The following is a 27679-nucleotide window of genomic DNA, read 5'->3' on the forward strand; positions in this document are numbered from 1 at the left end:
ACTGGATTTGGGGGATAATGGAAAGGAAGAGTCAAAGATAGCTCCAAGGTTGTGAATCTGGGTGAATGGGAAATGGTGGAGGTATTTGGAAATAAAGGATAAAAGCCTTAGAATGAGGTTGGGGGGAGGGTATAAACAAAGATGTGGCTTTTCATCTGCATAGAAGTGATCGATGATACAGGGAACAGAAGATCCAAGGAACAAAAAGAAGGCCAAGGACAGAACTTTGGGAAACATTCAACCACACTTAAGGGACCACTTGAAATTAAGTGGCTGAATAATATAGTTTCCAAACATATGGGTAAGCTTTCCATTTGTTTCAGGCTAATGAAATATAAAGCCACAGTTGATGATTTGCTGCTTATTATTATCTAAACAAAAGAAAATTCAGTTTAAATATATTTATATAGAAAAGTCAGGAAAACCCTGATAAAAGGAAATTTCTATTGAAGAATTTTTTTTGAAGTTGTTCTATACTTCTATCTAAAGCAAAGAATAGGCAACCTGAAATGTAACTTGTTGCAGTAAAAAAAAGTCTCTTTTTCAAACAATACATTTAAGTATCAACTACCAATTTTACAATATGTATAGAGACCAAGCAATATTTTCTAATAAAAGAATAAACTATGGTTTGAATTCTTCAGTTTCAAATCATTACCCGAGGGGGGGCTAAATTAACTAGCCTGTGGTGCTGAACTTCAATAAGTTGAACACAAACATGAGAGCTATAATGAAGACTGCACTTCTCAATTACTTCAAACAATTTCACATAATGATAATTGTCTAGGACGGTATACATAAGCTTCAATAGATAGGTTCCTCTCTCACTTTGGAGGTTGGGAGAAAGTATGTGTCAAAGCTGAGAAATCTAACAGTATGCACCCAAAAAACTACGTATCAAAATTTTGTACCTAATTTTCCAAAATTAGGAAAAACATTCAAAACTAAATTATCTCTACACCTCATTAAACTATAGTTAACCCAAATCAAATGAATACTAAAATGAATCCTGCCAATTCTGAATTACAGAGCTTCTAAGAAATATAGCGGCTGTCCTTTCCAAATTTCTGAAATCTTCAAACTTGAATATGGCTGAAGAAACTTATTCTGTAATCAGCAGGCTCTTCCATCCTAGATGAGAAGAAATGTATAACCATACCTCTCAGGAACATAACTAATAACTCCTTATTAAGCCCTTAATTAGGACCCTTAGTGCTTCAGCCAGGTTTTCTGCCTGTCTGTCCACCAGGTTGTGATTCACCTGTATTGTTGTGGATGGGACTCTTACATACTTAAAAAAAAATAATCACAATGAAAGAGGGAGATGAATATATGTCTAAAAATAAATAAATAAAGCAAGGGGATGTTGCAGCAGCAGACTTTAGCAAAAGTACTCACGCAGAATCTACTGGCCAGAAGTTGATCAGAGTAACAGGACTGCAAGACAAAAAAATGGGGAGGTGAAGAGAAAGGCAGAAAAACTGAGCAGCAAAATAAATAATTACAGAAAGGTAAAAATAACTGAAATCCATCTGACCAATATGAACAATTATGAAAAGAAGCAGCCAAAAAGAAAAAAAAAGGGGGTGGAAAGGAGTGAAAATAAGATCAACCAAGCTGCTGTGTGATTGCCATTGAAGTATTATTAGAAACAGAAGTTAAATTGAAAGGAGGGAAAAGTCACTCTGGCTTTCTTTGTGAACATCCTTACTGTTTATTTTCAAAAATTTGATGTGACCATATTTTGTATGAAAGGAAAAAAAAAAGTCACAATTGGAAATTTGTAACTTAGCAATCAGATAAGGAAGAAAAAAAATATGGTGGGCGTGTGTGTGTGTGTGTGTGTGTGTGTGTGTATGTGAGTGAAATCTACATTAAATGCTAAAATTTCCAATGTCCAAATTGCTGCATCTTTAACAAATCCTTGCAAGGCAATTAGCAGAAGTAGATGTATTCTTCCCTTGCACACTGAAGTTTAGCTCATGGAGAAAACTGGGTTTAAAGAAGCCAGGGAAATGGCAATTGTATTGTCAGCTTGTGTCTTCCCAGAGGAAATAAATCAGATGAAAGAAATGGGAAAGCACTTAGGAGGTGAAGAGAGGTAAGCTCAAGGGTGTTTCAAATAAAGCTCAGGTTTGCCTTCACTAGTACTCACGTTTCCATGTTGTCCCCCTCTAAGACAGTTTGCACAGGCAGATACCCCATTCGTGGATGCTTCGCAAAATACCTTTTTGTTCGAAATTTGTTTTTTAGTACCTTGGCAAAGTCTCGAACATCTTCTCCTGAAGTTGTCTGAAAGCAACAGGAGAGTGAAATAGAATTAAAAACTTCTCCTTACACTGCCGACAAAAAGGACTTCCGGGTCCAGGAATGGTCAAAAGACCTTGGTGCCCAAAGGTTTATACCAACACTCTCTTAATTTTTAATGTTAACGAGTTTTTCTTCACCAGAAGAATGATAAAGTATTATTATGCCCACTGTGTAATCTTTCTTGAACTCCTTTCATGAAGGTGAGCCAAGTGGCAATATAAAATGAGAATGATTCATATAAACTTAGAGTTGAATAGGAAGTCATCTAGTTAAGATTCCCTTAGGATTATCCCTCTGCAATAAATAATCAAAAAAACCCTGCCTTTGCTTGAAGCTTCTAGTAATGGTAAACTCACTACCTTCTGGCACAGTCCATTTTCATTTCTGATGGCTCTAAATTCTCAGAACTTTTTCCTTGTAATCAACTGAAAGCTGCCTTCTTGGGACCAAGCAGAACAAGTACAATCTATCTTTCATGTGACAGCCCTTCAAATATCTGAAGGCAGTTATCATGGTCCTCCAAAGCGTTCTCTGCTCTGGGCTATATACATCCTCAGATCCACAAGCTGACTAGACCATCTGCTGGATTCAGACTATGAATTAAAGAAATATTCCAATGATTCTACAGATTCTGCTTGTGTCTAGACATGGATCATTCCAACTGGGTATATTCAATTGTCGTCAAAAGAATTCTGGGTTTTTCTAATGACAAGTGAAGCAAGATCCAATTTACTATTCCAATCTACTTCAAATAAGGAAATATCAGCACAGAACAGTAAGTATGGTTTTTTGTTTGGAGGGAATTATAGTTACAACAGTGTTACTGACACAATTCCTTAAGAATAAAAATTTCTTTCTGGAATAAATTCTGAGTAGGTAGTAACAGAACAACCAAAATCAATACTTTAATGTTTAGCATATTATCCAAGACCACTGATTTAAAGCCAGAGAGAACACTTGCAATTCATACTGCAGATAGATGTGCATGCTTGCATTCACATACACACATGCATACACGCTCACACATATAAACTCCTGTGCCTAGTAAATTTTGGTCTGTTGCCCCTCCAAGAAATATTAACTCCAAAATCTGGGAAAATCAAGTGAGTTGTACACCAAAACATTACAACTATTTCATGAGACTGATTATATAGAACGGAAGCTCTCCCCAGCTACAGTAATATCACTTACTGGCGTGCAGTATTCTACCATGGGGTAGTGCATTTTATGGCCTTTTGCAACTCGGCCAGAAAAGAAGCAGCTTTGGCAGATGTCATAGTTAAAGTGCTTTAAGCTCCTGTACCTGATAGGGGAGAAAGAAAAAAAAATTAATTTCTTCAAAATTTACCTTAAAAACAACTGGTGAGGGCCATGGTCTTTCTTCTATACTGATTTCTCATACCAATACAACAAATACAATAATGTTATAGAAGAAATATCAGAATTGCAAGAGACATAAAGGATGTAGTAAAACTCTCTTATTAAAAATGAAAAAATGGAGGCCCAGAGAGGCAGAGTACATTTCCGATGTGAAGTGTTTTAATGACAAAACTGGAGCACATTTGATTTCTAATATGTGTGATTTCTACAACACTGACCCATGTCCAAAATTGTACTTAAAGATTTTTAACAGATATATTTTTCTGGGGTGGCTAGGTGGCACAGCGAATAGAACACCAGCCGCAGAGTCAGGAGGACCTGAGTTCAAATGTGGCCTCAGATACTTAACACTTACTAGCTGTGTGACCTTGGGCAAGTCACACTTAACCCCAATTGCCCTGCCCTCCCTCCAAAAAGCAAAAAACAAAACAGATATATTTTTCTGTAACGATATCAAAGAGGAGGGAATCAGTTTTTATTTCAAATCTAAGGTAGTATAAGAATATTTTTGATGAAATAGAAAGGTACAAGCAAACTAGTAGTCTATCATCAAACACTATAATTTTTAGGATATACACTTTCTAATTTTACAACAAAAATTTACTAAAGAAAGTATTTTCCAAAAAGGTAAAGAAAAATGAAGGGATGTCAATGGCAAAAGTGGAAAAAAAAAAAAAGCAAAACTTGTCAACTAAAAACATGTTTTAATCATGCTTTCTAACTGATTTATGACTTATTTTCCAAACAGTCATTTTGCTAATTTCTGCTTTTATCATTCTCTCCCTCTCTTCAAAAATGCTTTACTCTAGTACATACAGTGAGCAAACCAAACTCCAATAAAAGGCTATAATTGTGCTAGACTGGAGTAGATATAATGTTTAAGTCTGAAATGGTAGCTTTTTTCTCTACCCTGAAAGCTAACCCATTTCTGGTCTTTTTTTAAATTTTAAGTTGATTTCTCAGATCTGAGGACTTTAGTCAAATCAAGAAAATTAATTATATTACGCAAAATGAACAGGAAAACTTGGATATCATTTTACTGAAGAATAACACATCCCTTTCAAACTTCAGGATTCTTTTTGGAGGAAAAGAGGATTTCTAAATTATATATTCTAAAGGAGGAAGGGGGAAAATGTACTACTTACTGTTCTTTAAAGTATTTTATTTTAAAAGCATTTCCCTTCCTGTTACTTTATAAATTCTCCCCCCTACCACATTTCTCTGATAAGCTAGAGAAGTAGAGAAAGAAAAGGTAAGAAATGTAATGCTGTCTCCTGCTGCAGCCCCACCTGAAGTCATCATTCATACCTGCCAGAAACCAGGACAAAATGGGGTTTCTTTGTGCTCACACAGCCTACTCACTGTTGTCTATCTAGGCTTTAGAAAGCTTTTGTAAAACCTCTTGGTAAACAGCATGATATGCAGAAGGATAAATAGCCATGCTAAAAGAACACCATGAATAAAGAGCATACCAAACCACACAAAGTAGCTATTAAGGAACAAAGTGATAAAACAAGTCTAACCATAATTGAAAGAGAGTATTTACTTAGCTGTTAAGTGGATTCTGAACAGGCATACCAATATATAGCTATTTTACAACACAGTGGCTTATTCATTGCTATGGAAACCATGCTGCTGATCCAGATGTTACAACAGATCAACAACTTCCAGAATTAAGGAGTGAGGATTATTATCAAACAACACATTCATGTAAAAAAAAGACCCACAAAAAGGTCAAATGGCCAAAGAGTTTAAAGACACAAATTTTGCTATTTTTAAAGCACATCAAGTAGATGTTCCTTCCTGGCTGGGTAACCTTGGGGCAAATCACTTAACCTTTCCTGACCTTATTTTTCTCAAATGTAAAAGAAAAAGCACTGCCCTAGACTCCAAGGCCGCTTTCTAGTGCTAACATTTTATTATTCCTTCTTTTTTTTTTTCACTTTGAAATAAAAGACTCTTTCTTGGTTTTGAACTCTCAGTGAGTTTTTCCTTCATTTACATACTTTATGTCCTCTTGGATAGCAATTCATTAGGATACTATCCAGAGGCTAATCAGGTATTTTTATGTATCAAGAAAAAAGGTCTGTGATAACTGGAACAATTCTTAGTGTGAAAGGAAGGGAAAGGAAACTGGGGAAGTTAGATAGGAATGCCCTTTCACTCAAGCCTAGTTTCCTATGTAGAATCACCTCCTGATTTTGTGATGTTTGGGGGAATGGTTCTTAGATTAGAACTGGGGGAAAAGTGGCTGGAATTTCTGGGACTATTTTACATTCCTATAAATTGATGTTGGAATTTTGTTCATAAGTTCTCAGGGGGAAGCACTCACATATGCTTGTTTGAAAGATGAGATTTTTCCACTGAATGAGGTTCTGGAATAAGAAGGAGTGAACAAGGACCATAAAGGATAAAGAAAGTATCTCCATCCAGATGACTCAAATTAACATTAAGAGAACATGTCCTCCTTGGAACTCCCCTATGTCCATTTTGGTGACTAGAAAACCAACAGCTTTTGCTAGGAGGACACAAGATCTTCTAACACATACAGTGAAAAAAGGAAGATCTGGGATGTGTCTGGTCTGATACCTGAATCCAATAATGGGGCACTCTTTGCAGATGTTACACTTCGCCTGGTGTTTGGCAGTTTCGGCAGCAGCCACCCTGTGTAGAACAGGCAGCCACACCATTGACTGGGGTTCCAGCCTCATCCAATCCAAGAAGAGAGCTGCTTCTATCTCTGGCTTATTGTTAGCCTGTAAGAGAAGGAGAAAAGAAAAAAAGAGAATATTTGGGGAGGGAAAGGAAGAAATCAGCAGAAATCAGCCACAGGGAAATTGTGGGTTTTCTAAAATTTTCTTTTACAGAAGTATATACATGTAATACTGATTTTCACCATAATGATTTTCCCATAAAGCATATGGTAGAAGAGCATTTTCTACATACATTGTTAGGTCAACAAATACTTTCACTCATTCATCTTTACCATTCAATGAGTTAAGTCAATGTCTTTTCCTCCAGCAAGTTTTCTCATATCATTGCTCTCCTGAGGCATTTGATTTTAATTTCCTTTCTATATTTACATGATAAAATGACTTTGGATATACTTTGTGTTTACTCTTGTGTGTAGCTGTCTTAGTAGATTTAAAGCCTCTTGAGGACAGGGACAACAACATTTTTTATTTGTATCTGAAATGCCTATTAGTTTATTTTGGAGGGTAGGAGGAACCTGAACCTATTTTTCCATCAGCATAAGGAGTTCCTGGTATACAAAGCCATATCCTATAAGTCACACGGTGGTTAAGTGTCAGAAGCAAGGCTGGAATCTAGGCCTTTCTGCATCTATGTTTAATCCTCTATACCTTTCACAAAATATGTTTAAGTTAACAAATTTGTACTATAGATATCTATGTCTCATAGATTGCTGCTTCCTACTTTTGTGACCTACAAGTAAGTCACTTCCCCTCTATAAGCTTCATTTTCCTCATCTATAAAATAAAGGGCTTGAACTGTGTGACTTCTGGGCAGCTAGGTGGTGAAGTGGATAGTGTGCTGGGCCTAAAGTCAAGGAAGATTCATCTTTCTGATTTCAAATGTGACCTCAGACACTTATTAGCTATGTGACTCTGGGCAAGTCACTTAACCTTGTTTGCCTCAGTTCCTCATCTGTAAAAAATGAGCTGGAGAAAGAAATGGCAAACCATTACAGTATCTTTGCCAAGAAAACTCCAACAGTATCATGAAGAGTCAGACATGACAACAACTATATGACCTCTGAGGTCCCTAAAGCCCCTTCTAATGCTAAATCTATACTTCTATTCTAGCTCAATGATGGCAGAAACCCATACTTTTCTCAACTCCATATAAGTCCCCAGTATATTTACATATACAGTTTTTGAAATTGAACTGATTTGTTTCCAGTGTGTTGAATAGATAACAAAGGCAGAAAATGTGGGTATTCATTAAACAGTTAAAGTAAAAAAAAATATATCAATGAAATGAGAAGCCCTGAACAATGAAAACCACCAGTTCTAAATATATAATCTTATGATGAAAACCTGCCAATTACTTTGGCAATCAATATTCATTCTTCCTTCATGGAAAGTAAAGAAATTCAAATGTGGTTGAATGATCAAGGAACTACTCAAATCTGAATAACCCAAGAATGAGATGATATCTAAGATGCAACTGTGCACATCTTTGTTGTATTCTGGGTTTCAATGACTTTCACTGATAAAACAGCAACATGATATAAAAAGGTCATTTAATTTTAGTTTTCCTTTATACAAAATAATAATATAAAAAGAAAAAAACTGACCTTTTTTAACCATTTTTTTTTTTTACCAAAAATGATAATAATATCAATAGGGCAGCTAGGTGGTGCAGTGGATAGAGTGCCAGATCTGGAGTAAGGAAGACTCATCTTTCTGAGTTCAAATCTGGCCTCAGACATTTGCTTAGCTGTGTGACCCTGAGCAAGTCACTTAACCCTGTTTGCCTCAGTTCCTCATCTGTAAAATAAGCTGGAGAAGGAAATGGCAAACCACTCCAGTATCTTTTTTTTTTTTTAAAGCAATTGGGGTTAAGTAACTTGCTCAAGGTTACATGGCCAGTTATTTCTGGGTGTGGTGCTAAATATCTGAGACCGGATTTGATCCCCATCTCGACACTGGAGCTGGTGCTCTTACTCGCTGAGCCGCCTGGCCGCCCCTAAGCAATTGGGGTTAAGTAACTTGCTCAAGATTACACGGCCAGGTGTTTCTGGGTGGGTAATAAGTGTCTGAGCCCGGATTCGATCCACATGTCATCCCGATACTGGAGCCGGTGCTCTTACTCGCTGTGCTACCTGGCCGCCCCTACTCCAGTATCTTTGCCAAGAAAACCACAAATGGCACAAAAGAGTTAGACACAACTGAAATGACTAAACAACAAAATAATATCAAGTTCCAGTTAATAAGTATATATTTAGCATTTATTATATTCAAAGCATTATATTACCTACTTTTAGTGCAGAATCAACAATTTTTTAAAAAATCTAAGCCCTTAGAAACTAATCTAACTTCTCATATAACATGAGAATTCCATGCAAGGCATGAGGATGTCTTATAGCCTCTCTGTTTGAATATTTCCAAGGACAAAGAATTTACTACCTAGAAAGGCAGCCCATTCTCTTAGGATGGAATAAACACCCTCTTAAACAAGTAAGGCGGTTGTTAGTACTGAAAGGAGACTAGGGTTATAAACTCTTGGGTGGGATTGTGGGTTGGAATCTTCAGTAAGAAGCAGGTGGAACCAGAGGCAAGAGATGAACAGGAAGTTTGCACACAGTGTTTGCACTGCCCATGTGTTTACAGGGAAGCTTAATCTTAAGAATCATACAGAGAGCCAGAGCCCATTAATTAACTAGAAACTTCATTTTTTATTTTGATAAAAGAAATCTGACCCTTCGTAAAAACTGGATTTTGTCCAGAAAAAGGGGGATGAGGAACAAAAAGGATGAGAGGGTATGTTCATGTTCTTTGTGGGTATTTTATGCTATCTGTTTTACCATTTCTGGGGAAAATGAACAAATAAGACTAGGTCTTTCAATGTGTGCTAGCTCTTTTAGTAAGTTGCCATACAGTGTTGGTGATGAATAAAACCAAACCAGATGCTCATATCATAAAAGTGCCCAAGTTGTTCTTCATCTCCAAGGTAGGCCATTACTATGGAATTTGGAAGGAGGGAAAGAAGGGCAGGGAAAATTTAGAACAAACACATTCAATTTCTGAAAACTGAATTGTCAGAAAATTCTTCCCTATGTAGTCAAGGTTGAAATAACCTATAGGGGCCATTTCATAGGGTGTGCATTTGGAATTCCTCTCGAAAGTTCTGGAGACATCAGGTAAATTGTAACTCATTGCTTGGGTCTATTGGGGAGATAAGGAAATTTGAAGTTGTTGCCAGGTGACTCAGCTCTGAAAGATCTTGTCACTTTGGTATGACACAAAAAATGCTTGAGTGGTCCCCCTTGGTCCTTCCCACTGATAATGGGGGTGCGGCATCACACTAAAGTGACAAGTACTGAGATGGACGTGCAGGCAAGTTGAACCTCCTCTACATTTATACCAAACTGAAATGTCTACCTCTAACTTCCAAAACCATTTCTTATTCTTTCTTCTGAAAATACACATAACAAATCTAATCCTTCTTTTGCAAGACAGCCCTACCAATTTTTAAAACCAAATTTGAATTATCCTTGTTTTCTTTTCATTAGGTTAAGGGCATCCCTTATTCCTTCAACTATGTTGCATATTCCCCAAAGTCAAAACTGGAAAGCTCCTACTAAAAGAAAGAGCTTTTTAATATAGGACTTTTCTATAAATATCATCTAATTTGAGAGCTTCATAATAACCATAGGAGATAGATGTTATTATTATCACCAATTTATAGTTGTGGAAACTGAGGCAGATAGAGGTTAAGAGACTTGTGCAGGGTCTCACAACTACTCAAGTGTCTGAGGCTACATTTGAACTTGGGTATTCCTGATTCCAGGCCCAGAGCTCTATTCATTATGCCACCTAATGGGGGATGGTAAAACAAACTGTAGTATGTAAACATAATGGAACACCAGTGTACCATAAGAAATGTTGAATGTGAATAATTCATACGAACTGATTTACAGTGAAGTAAGCAGAACCAGGAAATATACACAATGAACACAACAATGTCAATAAAAAGGACAAAAATGATAGCGAGTATTGTATAACTAGAGGAGAGAAGGTTCCTCTTCTTTCTAGAGGCAGTTAGGAGGTGAAAGTGGATAAAGTGCTGGGTTTGGAATCAGGAAGACCCAAGCTCAAATATATCAGATACTTAACTAGCTGTATAACTCTGCACAAGTCCCTTAACCTGTCTGCCTCAGTTTCCAAAACTGTAAAATGAGTATAATAATAGCACCTACTTCCCAGGATTTTTATGAAGATCCAATGTGACAACATTTACAAAGTGCCTGGCATGTGCTAGGCAATTAATATATGTTTATTCCTATCCCTTCATCTTTCCCTTTGCAGAGATGGCTGGGCTCCCTATGAAAGTGCAACATGAACACATTGTATTGTCAGATGCCATTGATGTATTGCTTAGTTTTATTGAACTTTTTATTATTCTTTGTTAAAAGGGGCTCTCTGGATAGTGGAGGGAACAGAAGCATATCTTTGAAAGTGAAGATAATTCAAAACCAGTGGATATCCATTTACTTATTTTTTTAATTTGCAATGCTCAGGCCTGGATCTGATAATTCAAGGTGTTTTTAATTAATAAGTGCTACAAAAAGATTTCAAAATAAAATAAAATAGCATATATCTTCCAGAACCTTGGCCATCCCAATTATATCTTCTGGCACCATATTAATTTGTTAACAACCTTCTTAAAATATGATACCTAGAGTTAAACAAAGTAATATTTACAGGAAAACTATCACCTCCTGGTTCTGGGCACTCAACTTCTATTAATAAGCTAGCACTGGAGGCATATACTTCATACTCTAGACCAGGGTTGGGAAACCTACAGCCACATGTGGGCTTCTAAGTCCTTGGATGAAGCCTTTTGCTTGATTCCAAGTTTTATAGAACAAATCCTTTTATTATGGGGATTTATGCTGTTAAGTTTGAATTTGGTCCAAAAGCCACACTTGAGGAACTAGAAGGCCACAGGTTCCCCACCCCTGATCTGGGCTTATGTTAAGTATATACTTATTTTAACTACTTCATTTTCACACAGTATACTCAACGCACATCGGACTTGGGGGGAAAAATACCTGCATTCAAATCCTTCCTCAGACACTTAATAAATGTGTGACCATGGTATGTCATTTACTCTGTGTCTCACCTTCCTTATCTGTATAATGAGGGTGTTGAACTCAATGGCCTCCAAAGTTACCTTGGATTTTAGCTCTAAATCTATATTTTATGATGTTATGCCATGTCTCTTTTATCTTGTTAAAATTTCAGTAGTTTGGGGTGGCTAGGTGGCGCAGTGAATAGAGCACCGGCCCTGGAGTCAAGAGGACCTGAGTTCAAATCCGACCCCAGACACTTGTCACTTACTACCTGTGTGAACTTGGGCAAGTCACTTAACCCCAACTGCCCTCCAAAAAGCAAAAAAAAAAAATTTTTTTTCAGTAGTTTTTGGTGGATTTTATTTTTTTTACAAAAAAAGCTACTATGAATTCTATAATACTTTTAAATGGTTTTTGTATTTTATCAATAACAACTATATAATCTGCAAAAGAGTAAAACACATGTATTTTACTTTTTAACTAGTACATGCATTTATGAAATTGATAAAAACATTATTTTACACTTTAGCCTATAGGTGGCAAATACCAGTTCTACTGAATTTTGTCTGATGAAAAGAAAGATCAAAAAACAATACTTGATGGACATGGGCCCCCTACAGTAGCATCCTGGCCCTTAGACTATAAATCAGTGCTACTGCAAACATGGCCATATAGTCATTTCTTCATATTCAGGGCTGATCAAACTTTTCCTGGTTTGGTTCTCCACAAATTAGAGAAAACTAAGCTGGAACAAAGACAGTTAAAAATGTAGAAAGGATATCTATGAACAAAGCTCCAAGAAATGGGCTGTTTTGCCAAAGATACAAGAGGGAAAAGAAGGGCAGAAGGAGAAACTTATTAACACTTTTCAGTTATATGACTGTCTCTTACGGAGCGGATGGTAACCAGCTACACTTTTCCACTGAGGACAGAACAAGAAGAAACAGGCTTAAAGAGCAGCATGAGGAATTTAGGTTGTTATCCATAAATAATTTCCTGACACTGAAGGTTATTAAACATTAGAATGATTTACTGAGGGGGCAACGGAATATTCTCAAGATTCCCACCTACTCCTGATGGTGTAATTCTGCCTAAAAGCAAGATGGTAGCTCAGCGTGCTTGGACGCCCCCGCTGTCTACTGCTCGGGGACGCTGCCGGACCGTGACCCTCCTCCCCTTGGAACATGAACGCCAGTGGCCCAGGCTACCTGCTGGCGTCCCTCTACGTGGGCGACCTGCACCCCGACGTGACCGAGGCCATGCTGTACGAGAAGTTCTCAGCCACAGGGCCCATCATGTCCATCCGCGTGTGCCGTGACGTGTCCACATGCCGCTCCCTGGGCTAGGCCTACATCAACTTCCAGCAGCCCTCAGACGCTGAACGAGCCTTGGACACCATGAACTTTGAGGTAATCAAGGGCAGGCCCATCCGTATCATGTGGTCCCAGCGGGATCCGGGGCTCCGGAAATCAGGAATTGGCAACATCTTTATCAAGAATTTGGATGACTCCATTGACAACAAGGCCTTGTATGACACCTTCTCTACCTTTGGGAACATCCTCTCTTGTAAGGTGGTGTATGATGAGAATGGCTCCAGAGGTTTTGGCTTTGTCCATTTTGAGACCCAGGAGGCTGCAAACCAAGCAATCGGCACTATGCATGGGATGCTTCTTAATGACCGGAAAGTTTTCGTGGGCCACTTCAAGTCTCGGCAGGAACGGGAGGCAGAGCTGGGGGCACGAGCACTGGAATTCACCAATATCTATGTCAAGAACTTCAGGGAAGATATGGATGACGAGTGCCTTCAGGAACTCTTCTCCCAGTTTGGAAAGACTCTAAGTGTGAAGGTGGTGATTGACGAAAGTGGCCATTCTCGAGGCTTTGGTTTTGTCAACTTTGAGAAGCATGAGGAAGCTCAGAAGGCTGTGAGTGGCATGAATGGGAAGGAGCTTGGGGGTCGGGTCCTTTATGTTGGACGGGCCCAGAAGAGGACAGAGAGGCAGAGTGAACTGAAGCATAGATTTGAGCAGATGAAGCAGGAATGAACCGCCACCAGGGAGTGAATCTGTATGTGAAGAATCTGGATGATGTCATTGATGATGAGAAGCTACGGAAGGAGTTTTCTCCATATGGTGTGATCACCAGTGCCAAAGTGATGATAGAGGGTGGCCACAGCAAGGGGTTTGGCTTTGTGTGTTTTTCCTCCCCAGAAGAGGCTACAAAGGCCGTGACAGAGATGAACGGGCGAATTGTTAGCACTAAGCCCCTCTATGTGGTCCTGGCCCAACGCAAGGAAGAACGGAAGGCCATCCTCACCAACCAGTACATGCAACGCATCTCTGTCCTCCGGAACATAAATGGCCCCATCTTTCCCCAACCAACCAGTTATTTCCTGCCTGCCATCCCCCAGGTGACTGCAGTCTTCCAGTCACCTACCCAAGCAACCTTCTACAGCCCTAGCACTGTGGGCCCTGTTCGGCCTGCTCCACAGTGGACCAGCTTTTCTCCCAGATCTTCATCCACACCCCGGCACACCATCTCCAACATCAGTACTGTCCGGCAGGCCTCTACTCAGGTGCCCCGGGCAGGGCCACACACGCAGAGAGTGGTCAATATTGGGACTCAGACTATAGGAAGTGGGTGTGTAGACTTCCCAGGCCACGCCACTGCCCAGTACAAGTATTCCTCAGCTGTGCCTAATGCACATCAGGTAATGGAGCCTGCTGCGCAGATCCAAGGGCAGGAGCCTTTAACTGAATCTATGCTGGCCTCAGCCCCACCCCAGGAACAAAAGCAGATGCTTGGTGACAGACTCTACCCACTCATTTATGGGACACATGCTCAGCTGGCTGGCAAGATCACTGGCATGCTGCTGGAGACTGACAACTCAGAGCTGCTGCTACTGCTTGAGTCTCCAGAATCCCTCCATTCCAAGATTGAAGAAGTAGTCACTGCACTCCAAGCACAAGAGGTCTCGGAGCTGCCCAAGGCATATGTACACTAAGATCCCTAAAACTGATATCTCATGGCTCTGAAGAGAGACCAGCCCTTCCAGTGCTCTTCTGAGGCACTCTGAACTATATGTCTGTGTACCTACACTATCTGATGTAAGTGGACAAAGGTGGCCAGTCAGCAAGCTGGTCAAGCATCCTTTGCTTTTTTTGTGTGCATTAAAGTTTCATGGACTCTAAAAAAAAAAAAAAAAAGCAAGATGGTAGACTCCTCAAGGTCCAATCCAACATCAGACCAGGATGTAAAGATCTCAATTATTTACAACTATTAACTGGCACTAAGTAATGGAACTAAAGTCTACCTTTTGGAGATCACTTCTCTCTTTTATCCTTCATTTTTATATAAATTGTTTGGCAGAGCAGCACATAATTTTTGTTTGACAGCAATAGCAGTTTTAAAAACATCAAACAGATTTTGAAGTTTAAGGAAAATGAGACACAGACACACAGACATAGACAAAGATACACACACACACCAGCCAAAGTTAGCTACTTTGAACTAAATTATGATCATTTCACTATGTATCACTGGAGAAAGAATGATATATGACAGCAGAACAATACAGGTACACTATTCCCTGATATAAGCAATGTATGATATGATAACATATTAATCCCTTGTGTCATGGCCTGTTCAAATCCCTGAGACACCCAAGATCCATTTTTATGGTAGGGACTGGCAACACTTCTATGCACATGCCTGCATTCAAAGTTCTCTTTTGTGTTGACTATTTTTGCTACATTTCTCTCCCATTTTCTGCAACGGTCTGAGGGGTGATGGAGAACATGATGACAAAACTGTCTGTCTCTGAGCTCCATGCCAACTGCTATGTCAAAGAGGTCACAACTTACAAAAGGAAGAAACTATGAATTGGCACTACTACTGAGATTTTATCTTTCCTGCACCAAGGAGAATATTTAGACGTGGAAGAAGCTACAGAAGGCATGAGAAGACTTGAGGAACCCACCACACACTGGCTCCTCTAGTTCAGAGGAAACAACCTCACCAAGCAATAGTAAGAACCACTTATAATAACAGTACATTAAGAAGAGACAAATGTACTTAAATAAATTAATCAACATTTATTAAGCGCCTACAATGTACCAGGCATTTTGCTGAGCACTGGGTTCTAAAAATAATGTAATCCGAATATGGGGAATTTCTGATTTATGAAGCAAATCATGGAAATAATCTCATGTATAACTATTTGGAGTCTCTTGGGCTATTCAGCCCAAATTTATTAAAAATATATTATGACATACATACATACATACATATATATATAATACATATTACTATAATACACTATTCTAGGTGTCAGGAATACAAGGATAAAACAAAAATAATCTTTGAGGTGAAGAATCTCATATTCTATTGACAGAGACTATTCCTGAATCAATATTGCTATCAATCATGCTACAAATAGCTGGAAAACTGGTAGCAAAGTATTCAGCTTCTTCCAAGGCTCTTATAGTTTTAGTCATAGAGTAGGTGAGAAAAAAATCAGTTGGGCAGTCTTAATATTTTAAAGAGAAGGGTAAAATGATTTCTTCAAGTGGTGGCATCTTAAAGTAGCAATTTGGTCAAGGTGTTATATGGTCAAGGTGAAGTAGCAAGGAAACCCTGAGCAATTTAAAAACAAGTTAGAACGGAGAATAGGAAAATAGTTTGGCTGAGAACAAAAGACGAAAGAAGTAATAAAAAACAAATAACCTATTCTGAGATTTGATATCATGCTTTGAACTATCATAAACTAAATGCCAAAGCGTATTACCAAGTGGACATGAATATACTGAAATTTATTCAGTAGATTTTAAGCCACTTAGGGAGAAATATTGCTTCTGCAACAATGCTACTGTATATATTCTTACTGATAAAAAAAAAAAAAGGTAAATTCTGTTGAAAAATACACTGAATTCAAAACCCCAACAAAAAAGAAATGAACGGCCTGACCAACAATTCTACCCTTCCTAATCATATAAATTTATACAAGTGTTGTATATACAGTGAAAAATAGCCTTAATAAATGCTAACATCCATTTTATGTTTTTTAGTGATTATTGAGAGCTAATGATATTGGCAGATGAAAACCCAACCACTCTACAGAATTCTTCTGGAAAAGCCCAGCATTTAGGAAGATTAGTAATATTTAAATTCATCAAAACTAATTTTTTTTTTTTTACAATCTTCATACAGGAAGATTTAAAACTACAAAGAATAAGCTAGTTAGGGTCAAACAGTGTAGGACAGACAGCTCTCAAGTTGTTCCCTGGGATGCAATTACATCTTTTTTAACAGCCTCTAAAATCCAGGAAAAGCACCAATGAAATATTTCACATGAGAGAAATTTGCATTCATATACAACATAAAAGTAGTAACAAAGATAAGTTGTAAAGAATATTAATGATCCTTTTCATCTGAACATTCCCAGTTTTAATAATAAAGAAATTAATTAGTTACCAAAAAAAAATCACAAAACAGCACTCTTCTTGAATCTTATAAATTCACATGGGAGGAAGCATTCCTGTTTTGGTTTTGAGTTTTGTTATCTTAGATACAAAGCACTTATTTTTACTTTTAAATTGCTCCCTTCCCCCAAATATTAAGAAAGCAAGACTTTACTAAGCTCTACTCTCAAATCCCTTGCTCCCTTATCCCATCACTGATCATTTTTTTGTCAAACCCTAACTCAGGATTACTCCCACCATTTTCCCCCTTCACTCCTGCAGTTGAACGGAACTGGAAAAAAAATCATGCAACTGTGCTGACTGGATCCATCACAAATTTATATTACATGATCTCAACAACCATGCCTTCACGGCAACAAGAACATCACTCCATTTACCACCTAAGTTGATTCACTATCCCCCTCAGCATAGATATGTTATAGGAATGTAAATTTTTAAGATCTTCCATGCCCCTAGGCTTAAGTGCACCTGGAGCCTGTGGTGGGAATTTTGTTTCTCAGGAGATACTTTGTGATTGGGCAGCGGGTCAAGAAGGTTGTTATGTTCTCTGAGCCAGGAGAAGGCTATATAAGCCCTGATGGGAGGCTTTGCTTTGGGGCTCACTTTGAGAAGTGTTGTGTGATTTGACCAGATGAGACTCTGGGCAGCCATTGAGAGCCCCCCGGCTTTGAAAATCCAGATGTTGATTCTTCCCTTTCTGGTAACTGTGATTAGGTATGGATGTATGTAATAGTTGGACAGTCTGGAAGCCTGTCTGCTGAAATGTTCTTGTCACTTATGCTTGTAACCTCCATATATTCTGAAGTTCAGGGTGCTGACCTTTTTCCCCTGAACTAGGTAAACGATATATGCTTGATTGATTAAAGCAAGATTGTTAACCCATTTTGAGTTGCTTTCCTTTAGAAAAGCAGATCTAAGAACCTGTGTTGGCAGTCACCCTGGGGATGCTGGGGTGCTTGCTATTACAAGAAATTCTAAACTTTTTTGATCCCCACCCCTCAAGCATCCCATCCCTGAGTCCTCTTTTCACCCTCTCAGCTGAGAATCTCACTTCATACTTCACCAAATTAGAGCTATTTGCTGAGAGCACCCCTTATCCTCTCCTCATCCCAAATTATTCAAGACATCTCCCCATTATCTCCTCCCTCACTTTTGCCTCTTGTGAAGAGGTGGTCCTTCATCTGACCTAGACAAGTCCTTCTATGTGAACCTCTGATCTCATCCCCACAAGTCTCCATCACACTGACTGCATCATCATCCCTACTCTATCTTTGGTCTTTCCCTCACTACTGGCTCCTTACCTGCTATCTACAAATGTGCCCATGTCTCTCTGATCTTTAAAAACTTTCATTTGATTCAGTCATCCCTGGTAAGTAAGATAAGAAATCTTTCTTCCTCTTGGCTAAACTCCCTATTAGAATTTGAGTTCCTTGAAGGCAGAGGCCATGTTTTCACTTTTCTTTGTATTGCCAGTGATTAGTAGAGTGCCACCATCAGTATTCAATTTTGGACACTATTTACTACTCCCTCCCCCTAAATATTCTCTCCTGCCCTGGCTTTCAAGATCCTCTTCTCCCCTTCTTCTACTTATGTAACCACCTAAAAAAAAAAGAAAAGGAACTTCATGTATTGAAATGTAAATAAAAGAAGTGTAATTAACTGAGTTGGGATTCAATAATTGTTTATAATGAATCATTAAAAATGAATTGATCAGCTGCTCTGCTTTTAGCAGACAGACACCTCCAAGAGATGGCCATGACTCATCCCCAGTGTGACCACCACTTCTTAGCCTGCTTTGCTGATTTATTTAGGATCTATCTCCCCCAACCCCTTAGCATGAATATTGCTTAATGTTTGTCTCTCAACCCTCTCCTTTTTCTAAGCCCTTTCCTTGAACTGAGTTATCTTTATGAAGATGATTCCCAAACTTACATATATGAATTTGTTATATATGTTAAATATGTATGTGAATGTTTAAAAATGTATACAGGTCCATAGGAAATGACAGAAACTATTATATTTCGCTGACTAATGTTCTCTTGGACTAACATGTATATGGTTCAATAGGCAGTTGTTAATGTGGGATATCCCCATGTACTTTTGACATCTTGACATGTCTAAAAAAATCTCTCTTTCTAAATTCATCCCTCTTCCAAACTGTCTCCAATCTGTTGAAGTCACCACAAAATCCTTATTCACCTAGGTTTATAACCTTAAGAGTCATTCCTGACTTCCTTCCCCCCTTCCCCAGGCCATTTCCTCCTGGTTCCAATCAGGTCCTCCTCCTTCTACCTTCTGAGACCTCTTGAACTTGTTTTCTCGCTCTCCACTTCAGTAAAAACCACCTCCAGTCTGGGCTCCCTGCTGCTCTGGTCTCATCAGTCTTCCAGAGTGTCCAAAAGAATATCTCTAAGGCACAGGTTTAATCATCCCTCCTTCAGTGGTTTCCTATTGCCACTAGAATAAAAGACAAACTCCTCAGTCTATCAAAGGCCCTCCATAGCCAAGTTCTGGCTTAATTCACCTCACTTCATACACCCTATGCTACAGTGAAACCTGGCATTCTATTTTGTGCTATCTGCAAAAGACACACCCCAAGCCTAGAATGCTTTCCTTCTTTATTCTGGCATCTTAGAGCTCCTAGCCCAAAGCCTTGAACAAAACAAGTAGCTTAATCAGTACTTGTTGCATCAAACCAAAGATTCATTCAAATTCATTCATTCAAAACAATTCATTCTTTGTTCATTTTAAAATAGCTGTGTGTTCTAATTTTTACAAGCAGGGGTCATATGTGACATTTTATTTTGCAGTATATTGCAATGTAGAGTTCCCCTAGTCTATTATCTAGTAAAATCAGGAAAAAGTACTTTTCTCATGTTAGGCATTTGACAAATGATTACACTTAAAATATTTTCCCTCTCTTCTGTGAATGTCATAATCACAGAATGTAAGAGTTGTAAGGGACCTTGGAAATCCTGTAATTTACCATCTTTGTATTGCAGTCAAAGAAACTGAGATCCCAAGAGGTTAAATGACTTGTTGAAGACTGTACATTAAATTTTATTTTTTATAGGTAGGTGAAACTCTTCAAGACTAGACAAGGGGGGCAGCTAGTTGGTGCAGTGAGTAAAGCGCTGGCCCTGGAGTCAGGAGGACCTGAGTTCTGGCCTCAGACACAACACCCACACACACAAAAAACTAGCCGTGTAACCTTGGGCAAGTTACTTAACCCCAACTGCCCTCCAAAAAGGCAAAAAAAAAAAAAAAAAAAAGACTAGAGAAGGACAAAACACTAGGGCATAGGGAAGGGAGAGGGAGGAGAGGGTATGGAGAGTACTTCTCTGCCTTAGGGAAATAAGAGCTGACTTAATAAATCTTTTCATTCTCTATTTCGTTTTATAGAGAGCCACAGTTCAAAACTATTACAATTAAATTTCCTGCTATTCCACTGACATGCACTAGAGGGTAGAAAACTTTGATAAGAAGTCCAACTCGATTTTCCTTCAACCTTGGGAAGGGGAAGAGAGGAGAGGAAAGAACCTGTCCTTGAAAAAGAAATCATTCTGGATGGAGACAAGCTTTATTCCTGGCGGTCCAGAACAGAGTTAAGGTAAACAAACCTAAAAAACCAAAGAATTCATACCACTCTAGAGGTGGAAAAGGTAGTAGGCCAATGAAGCAAGAGTTGAAAAGATCCCCAAGCCTGGAAACCTCAAACAAAACTTAACAGAAAGCTTTTTGCCATTCTGGATCTCTGACATTTTTCTAACACAATAAATGTCTTCTCAAATATTCTGCTCAGATAAAATTTCCAGAGCTAGTCACATGTGTGCTGCTACCACAGGAGTAAGCCCATAGATTCCAAGAGTAACTACACATATCACTGACAGAATTTTTTTTTTCTTTGAAGTAAGGCTTGTGAGGCCAAAACCTGTCAGAGAAAGACAAGAAATCCCACATTTTTCCTTTCCAAGAGCTCTCCCAGAACTGCAGTATTTTATTTAATATTCTGAAGATAATGAGGGAAATAGGAGGCCAAGGTTCACTATTCTAAATTTTAATTAAAAAAATCTGCATTGCCAATTAAAGATAAAATCAACCCAAATAATAACAAAAGGTGACTATGAGCCATTCATTTGCATTTTCAAGGTCAACTATTCTGACTCTAATCTATTTGCTATCCCTGACTAATAATAAGCTAATTAACATACTGTTCCAAAATAATAAAACAACAAATTCAATATCCTAAAAAAACTGCTCACATGCCTCATAGAAGTGCTGTATATGTTCATACAACCACAGAAAGACTGGCCACATTTAAATGAAAAGTAGAATTTTAAGTTTGAAGATAATTTTCTGATCACGAAAAATAGTTCTTTAAGACTAATCATCTATCCTAATGGGCAAAGCACAATCATAATAACAATAATAGTCAACATTTATATAGCACTTTTAAGGTTTGCAAAGTACATCATGAATATTATCTCATTTTATCCTTACAACAAGCCTAGGAGGTAGTTGCTATTATTATCCCCATTTAACAGATAGTAAAAACTGAGGCAGTCAGAAGTAAAGGGATCTGATCAGTCACACGGCTGGTTAATCAACAGGTTCGGCACTCTACCTACTGTACCACTTGGCCGCCTAATAAAAAGGGTTTTTAAAAAATTTCTGATTCTGGACTTCTAATTTATAATCATAAAGTAAATAAAAGGGTAAGCAAATGCTCAACGATCTAAAGATTCAGGGTTTTTTTTTTTTTGGTAGATGATGTTTAAAGAGGTGGAGGTTGTGGCTACAACAAGATGCTAAGCAACTGAAGGACTCTCACTCTTATTCACCATCAACGAAGACATAAAAAGGAAGAGAGATTATAAGATGTTTTCTACTGATGAGAGGGAGGAAACATGAACAACTGAGATGAGGAATGCAGTTGAACAGAGAAGGACAACTCACGGAAGAGGCAGGATAGCATGATATTACCCAAAACCCCAAGGAGATAACTAGGTAGTGTAGTGGATAGAGCACCAGACCTGGAGACAGGAAGACCTGAGTTCAGATCCAGCCTCAGACATTGCCTAGCTGTGTGACCCTGGGCAAGTCACTTAGCCCTGTCTGCCTCAGTTTCCTCATCTGTCAAATGGACTGGAGAAGGAATGGCAACTCACTCCAGTATCTTTGCCAAGAAAACCACAAACGGAGTCACGAAGAATTAGACAAAACTGAAGAAAACACCAAGAAAGCAAATAATAATTCTAGTAATAACAATAATTTTCACAAAGAAATTGTTTTAAGACAAATTATTAATGCTGAATTTTAAAATCTTACTTTCAATAAGACAAGTTTCTTTAGGTGAAAATACCTGTAATATGCAGTGAGATCAGATATTCTAGAACAATTTACTATTTCTCTACTAAAATAATGCATGTTGCACTTCTCTAACAGCTCTGATTGAAATTCATATTCAAATTTGTGCTTTTTTCCTCATGTGTACCCGACTGGTGAGACTGTAGAAAGATGATAGTCATTTCTGTGTTCTGAACATAAATATTCAGATGACAGATGAAGAAGATCCCTTTTCATTGTGTATGTATGAATACAATAAGAAGTAGAAAGGAGATGTAAAATAAATACAAATAAAAATTTATACACATAAGCTGCTTTAGGTGAAACATATTGAATATGAAGTTGATACCACTGACACTGCTTAAACAAATAAAGCTCATAAAAATAATACCCAGAGATTATCACAGGAGAAAAACCACTTCTACCATCACTATAACTGAGTTCTGTTGAAAACAATTTCCTGGCACATGACTTTCTCAACTTTGCTTATAAGAGTCTAATGACACACTAAAAGAGGAAATAAAGGAAAGGGGAGAAGTTCTGAAAATCAGACCTATCAATTTGATATCCCTCTTTAAAAACATTTTTAAAAGGATTATTGGGCAGATGATTGATGAACACTTAGAAAGGGAAGAGGAACCAGAAAGGATCCACTAAAATCAAATTTTGCTAGAATAATCTCATACTCCCAATTTAAATTATTCATGGACTGATTATTATAGAGGTAGCTTCTAATTTAAAGTGTCCATGTATATTAGTTATATGTACTTGTGTATCTGTGTGTGCACACACACACACAAATACATATTTAAAGCTTCAATGTGGGGTCCTAGGAACATATCTGTCCTACAATAGGAGTGGGGCTCCAAGCCACTTAGTGGATTCTCTTTTTCTTTCCTTTGCTACCTTGGTGACTTCATCAGCTCCCAGGGGTTTAATCATCATTTCTACAGAGATAACATAGTTCTATATAGCTGGCCCCAGTGTTTCCCTCGACTTCACTCCTGTATCACCAATCGTTTATTAGACATTTCAAACTGCGTATGCTTGGAGACATCTCAAACTCAAGATGTCCAAAACATAACTCAGTCCCCAAACCCATCCATATTCCAAACCTGCCAACACCCCCAATCTTCCAGTCTTCCAGATTCACAACCCTAGCGTTATGTTCGACTCCTTACTGTCACTCCACATTTCAAATCATTGACAAATCTAGCTGTTTCCACCTTCCCATCTTCCATATCCAATCCCTTTTCTCTAGTCACACAGCTACCACACACGACCAGGTCCTTCATCAGTTTCCATGAAGATTAACTCCAATTTCCTCCTAATTGGTCTCTCTGCCTCAAGCCTCACTCTTCTTTAGTTCATTCTACATAGTGCTGCAAAAGGCATTTTTCCAAAGCATAGGTCTGAACATGTCATTCCCCTATTCAAACTCCAATGGTTTCCCATTGCCTCTAAAATAAAATTAAAAACTACTTTGCTTAGTGTCTTTTTTTTTTTTAAACTTCACAACCTAGCCCCAAACTTTATTTCTAGTTTCACTGGACATTACTCTCCCTCCTGTACAATGAAATCCGGCGAAACTGGCCTTTGTTCCTTACATACTACACTCCATTCCCCTATCTCTAAGTCTTTGCAGAAAATCTTCCTTCCCTCTACCTGAGAGAGAATCTCAAGCACACATCCTACAGGAAGCCTTTCCTGATCTGTTCATCTGCTAGTGCTCCCTCTCTCAAATGATTTTACATGGAATTACTTGACATTTATTTCTTTTATATTTATTCTGTACTTCTTATTGTTCAGTTGTTTCAGTTGTGTGCCCGATTCTTCATGACCCCACCTGGGGTTTTCCCAGTAAAGATCCTGGAGTAGTTTGTTATTTCCTTCCTCAGATTATTTTCCAGATGAGAAAACTGAGGTAAACAGGGTTAAGTGACTTGTCCAGAGTCACACAGCTAGTAAGCCTCTGAGACTAGATTTGATTCACTACGCCACCTAGCTGTCCAGTGTTTGTATGCGTATCCTTGTTTCCTCATCAGAATATAAGTTCCTTTTGAGTAGGGACTGTACCATTCATTGTATTTATATTTCTAGCACCTAGCACAGTGTCTGGCACAAAATTGGCAATTATTAAGTGTTTGCTGATTGACTGATAAATAAAAAGCTCTTTCCCAAGCTTACTCTCCAATTCCCAGGCTGAAGTTGTCCTGGCCACTCAGTCACTTGTTAGGTCTAAGCACTGTGCTATGGGTTGGTAAAGAAAAAAAGCAAGAAAAGAAATAATCCCTGAGCTTAACAGGTTTATCAAATAGGTTTAGGGATTAATACAAAGGGAATATCATTGATATATTTTTTTAAATCCAAAATATGCAAAATAAATACAAAGTAATTTTCATGGGGTTGAGGAAAATGAAAAATTGGGGGGACTCAAGAAAGGTCTCTTGTTGCCAGTGGTACTTTAAAGGCTGAGTATTTAAGGGAGCTAAGAATTCTTAAGAGGCAGAGGTCAGATAAGGAGGGGTCTATGGAAAATGGCAGAAATGAGAGAAAGAAGATGGAATGTCATATACAGGAAACTGGAAGTAGGCCAGCTTGGCTGGAATAGACAATGAATGGGGGAACATATTCTATTATACTTTTTTTTTCCACTTTTTAGATGGGGGGGGAAGGCTGGGCAATTGAGGTTAAGTGACTTGCCCAAGGTCACAGGGCTAGTGTTAAGTGTCTGAGGTCACATTTGAACTCAGGTCCTCCTGACTCCAGGGCAGGTGCTCTATTCACTGTGCCACCTAGCCACCCCTCCATTATACTTTCCTCCCAATCTTCCTTACTATCACCAATTTAATAGTAATAGCAAAGCAGAAAGACTGCTGGATTTAGTCACAAAACCGGACTTCTAATTCCCACTCTTCCTTCTAATGCTCTCCAGGTGTCCTGATCTATATGTGGCCCCTGGACCCAGATGGCTCCACAGGAGAGAGTGTGAGGCTGGTGACTTTGAACGGCCCTCCCTCATTTAAATCCAATCTGCTTGCAAATCCAGAAATCACCTTCCTGAAGTCCTCGGTCCTCTTTGAAAATGAAGGACAAACAACAAGAATCAGTGTAATGGTAATCACCTTTCAGGGCCTCAGTTTCCTTATCAATAAAATGAAGGAAATGGAAGATAACCTCCAGGCTAACCTAACACCTTAAGATCTAACCTTTAATCCTAGATCTTTTTATCTCAGTGTAATCATAGCCCCAGAGGAAGAAGGAAGGGGAGGGAAAAGGAGAGGTGGATAGTCCTGAAGGCCAGTGCTGGACCACTGAGCTAGGCCAGATGCTTCTCCCACTTCTCCAGCTGGTCAAAACGACCTGTATTTTGAGAACTTTTTCTCTCTTGTTGTCATCTGACTGTTCATTTTACTGCTTTTTAGGATCACTATCTTAATTTAAAAATAAACTATTTTGCTCTTGGTATGTAAGGGAGTTAAAACAGACAGCTAAAATGAGATTTCTAAGGAGCTATGGATTCCAGTGGCTGCTTAACCCATTACCACTAGCAATTCAAAACTGATTTTTACAAACAAAACAAACATCTGAATCCCTAGAAACTTTCTCATCACTTTACCTCATCCTATTCTAGGAAACAGAACCCTCTAAAATATAGATTATCGTCTGCTATAAAATACTGTTTAGCCAGAGATTTCAAATGCTTGAAAATATTCACCTTGATGCAGGCTCATTTTATAGGTGACATTTTAAAATTCTGAACTACTACCAAACTACATATTTTCTACCATGTTAAAGAATCCATTTCTCACTCAATTGTTTACTATAACCTAATCTGCAAGTTCCTTCATTTCGTTTTTAAAACAATATAACTTTAACTTAGATAAATTTTTTTTAATATAACCTAAAATCTTTTAGGCTACATATAGGATGATATCATACAAGCCTGGAGTGGGTGGAAGGACACATGTAAATTCTGACTCACAGAAAACTAAAAATACACACACACACACACACAAAATATAAAAGAGATATCCCCAGGGTATTACACGTGCAGACTCATGACCAATTCTTTTTACTACCCCACCCAGACTGAATCAGCATCTATGGTTTTCTGTTATGGTTATCAATTCTGAAAGCATTGAAAAGCAGGTTCCCCCAGCCAGCAGGGGGTGGGGGGTGGAGTAGAAATAAAATAGAATCTAATGAAAGGCTCATCAGAGGAAGTAAAAAAAAGCTGCTTTTTCTCCAGCACAAGGAAAGCTTGTCGAAATGCTTGGAGGAAACACTTAAGCATTTTATTACCATTTGTCCTTGCTACTAGAAAAAAACAGCTTTTAGAAACTCAAGGGACATGTTGACAGAAAGGAACTGGCCTCCTCACATTCCCAAGGTCTTACACTTCAAACAAAGAGCAAAGGGGATTTCTCCTTCTCTGTTATCTTTTGCTAGAATAAACATCCCATTTTCATGCATGCTGCACACACAAGACAAGGTGGTTGCCAGGGTACCCGACTGCAAAAGCTGGATCTGGGGAAGTAGATTCTAAAGTTCACCTTTAGTAACAACTCTCCACTGGGATTGCAAATTATTGCAAAGTTTATTAGACTTCTGAAAACTGTGTTAAATCCAAATACTGTTAACTTCTCTCAATTCTGACTCTACTCTGAATAAAGAACAAGAATGTTAATGATGAACACTGAACAAAAAAGATGAAATTATTAATGAAGGGAAAGCATCCTAAGGAAAAGCAAACTGCCATCTAACCAGAAAAGAACGATACTTAGAAAGAGGCATGACTAAAGGGAAGAAGCAGAGCGAAATTGCCTTTGCTATACTTTCCGTCCAACCCTCCTGGATCTGTACAAACTGTATCCAGCATCCTACTTCAAGGCACAGTTCAAGTCCTGGGTTTTCCATAAAGATCTCTCTACCACTATATATCACCTATATCTCTGTCTCCTGAATTCCTACAGTCTTTGCTATCTACATCATTTACTCAGGATTTATTTATTTCACTAGTACATATATATGGTTGATATGATTAAATTCATAGAATGCTAGACACTTTATATTACTGTGTACCTCACCCTATTTTGTATCCTTGGGATTGTTTACACATTACAGATGTAATACTATCCCACACTATGTAGTTTCTATGGGTCAAGCCTAGATTCTTGCCTACTTATGGTCTTTTGCTTGTCTTGGCTTGAGCTCAATTGTACCATCCCGTGATTGACGTGTATGTACTGAGTCATTTTGATTAGCACATAAAAAACACAATTTAGCATTTCTTTTCAGAGTGCCCCAACCTAGGGCCATGGGTCTGGTGTGGCATCTAAGC

At 38.4% G+C, this 27679-nt stretch overlaps 1 protein-coding gene and 1 pseudogene across 13 annotated transcripts in view; one reads left to right on the forward strand and one right to left on the reverse strand.

Annotated features, from left to right (window-relative positions):
* The window catches only part of DMD (dystrophin), a 2504498-nt gene that overhangs the window by 57299 nt on the left and 2419520 nt on the right, over positions 1-27679 (reverse strand). For all 13 annotated transcript variants that reach the window (XM_069063824.1, XM_069063827.1, XM_069063826.1 and 10 more), the window contains 4 exons: positions 6280-6446; positions 3502-3613; positions 2156-2292; positions 1399-1437 (listed from right to left, as the gene is read on the reverse strand). In XM_069063824.1, the coding sequence (XP_068919925.1) occupies positions 1399-1437; positions 2156-2292; positions 3502-3613; positions 6280-6446 (455 nt within the window). The remainder of the gene's footprint in view (positions 1-1398; positions 1438-2155; positions 2293-3501; positions 3614-6279; positions 6447-27679) is intronic.
* Positions 11160-14740, forward strand: LOC138142775 (polyadenylate-binding protein 1-like pseudogene; annotated as a pseudogene).

The sequence above is a fragment of the Petaurus breviceps genome, unplaced genomic scaffold (assembly GCF_028583685.1).
Source record: "Petaurus breviceps papuanus isolate PSGF00001 unplaced genomic scaffold, PetGlider_PUasm1.0 90603, whole genome shotgun sequence".
NCBI classification, from domain to species: domain Eukaryota; kingdom Metazoa; phylum Chordata; class Mammalia; order Diprotodontia; family Petauridae; genus Petaurus; species Petaurus breviceps.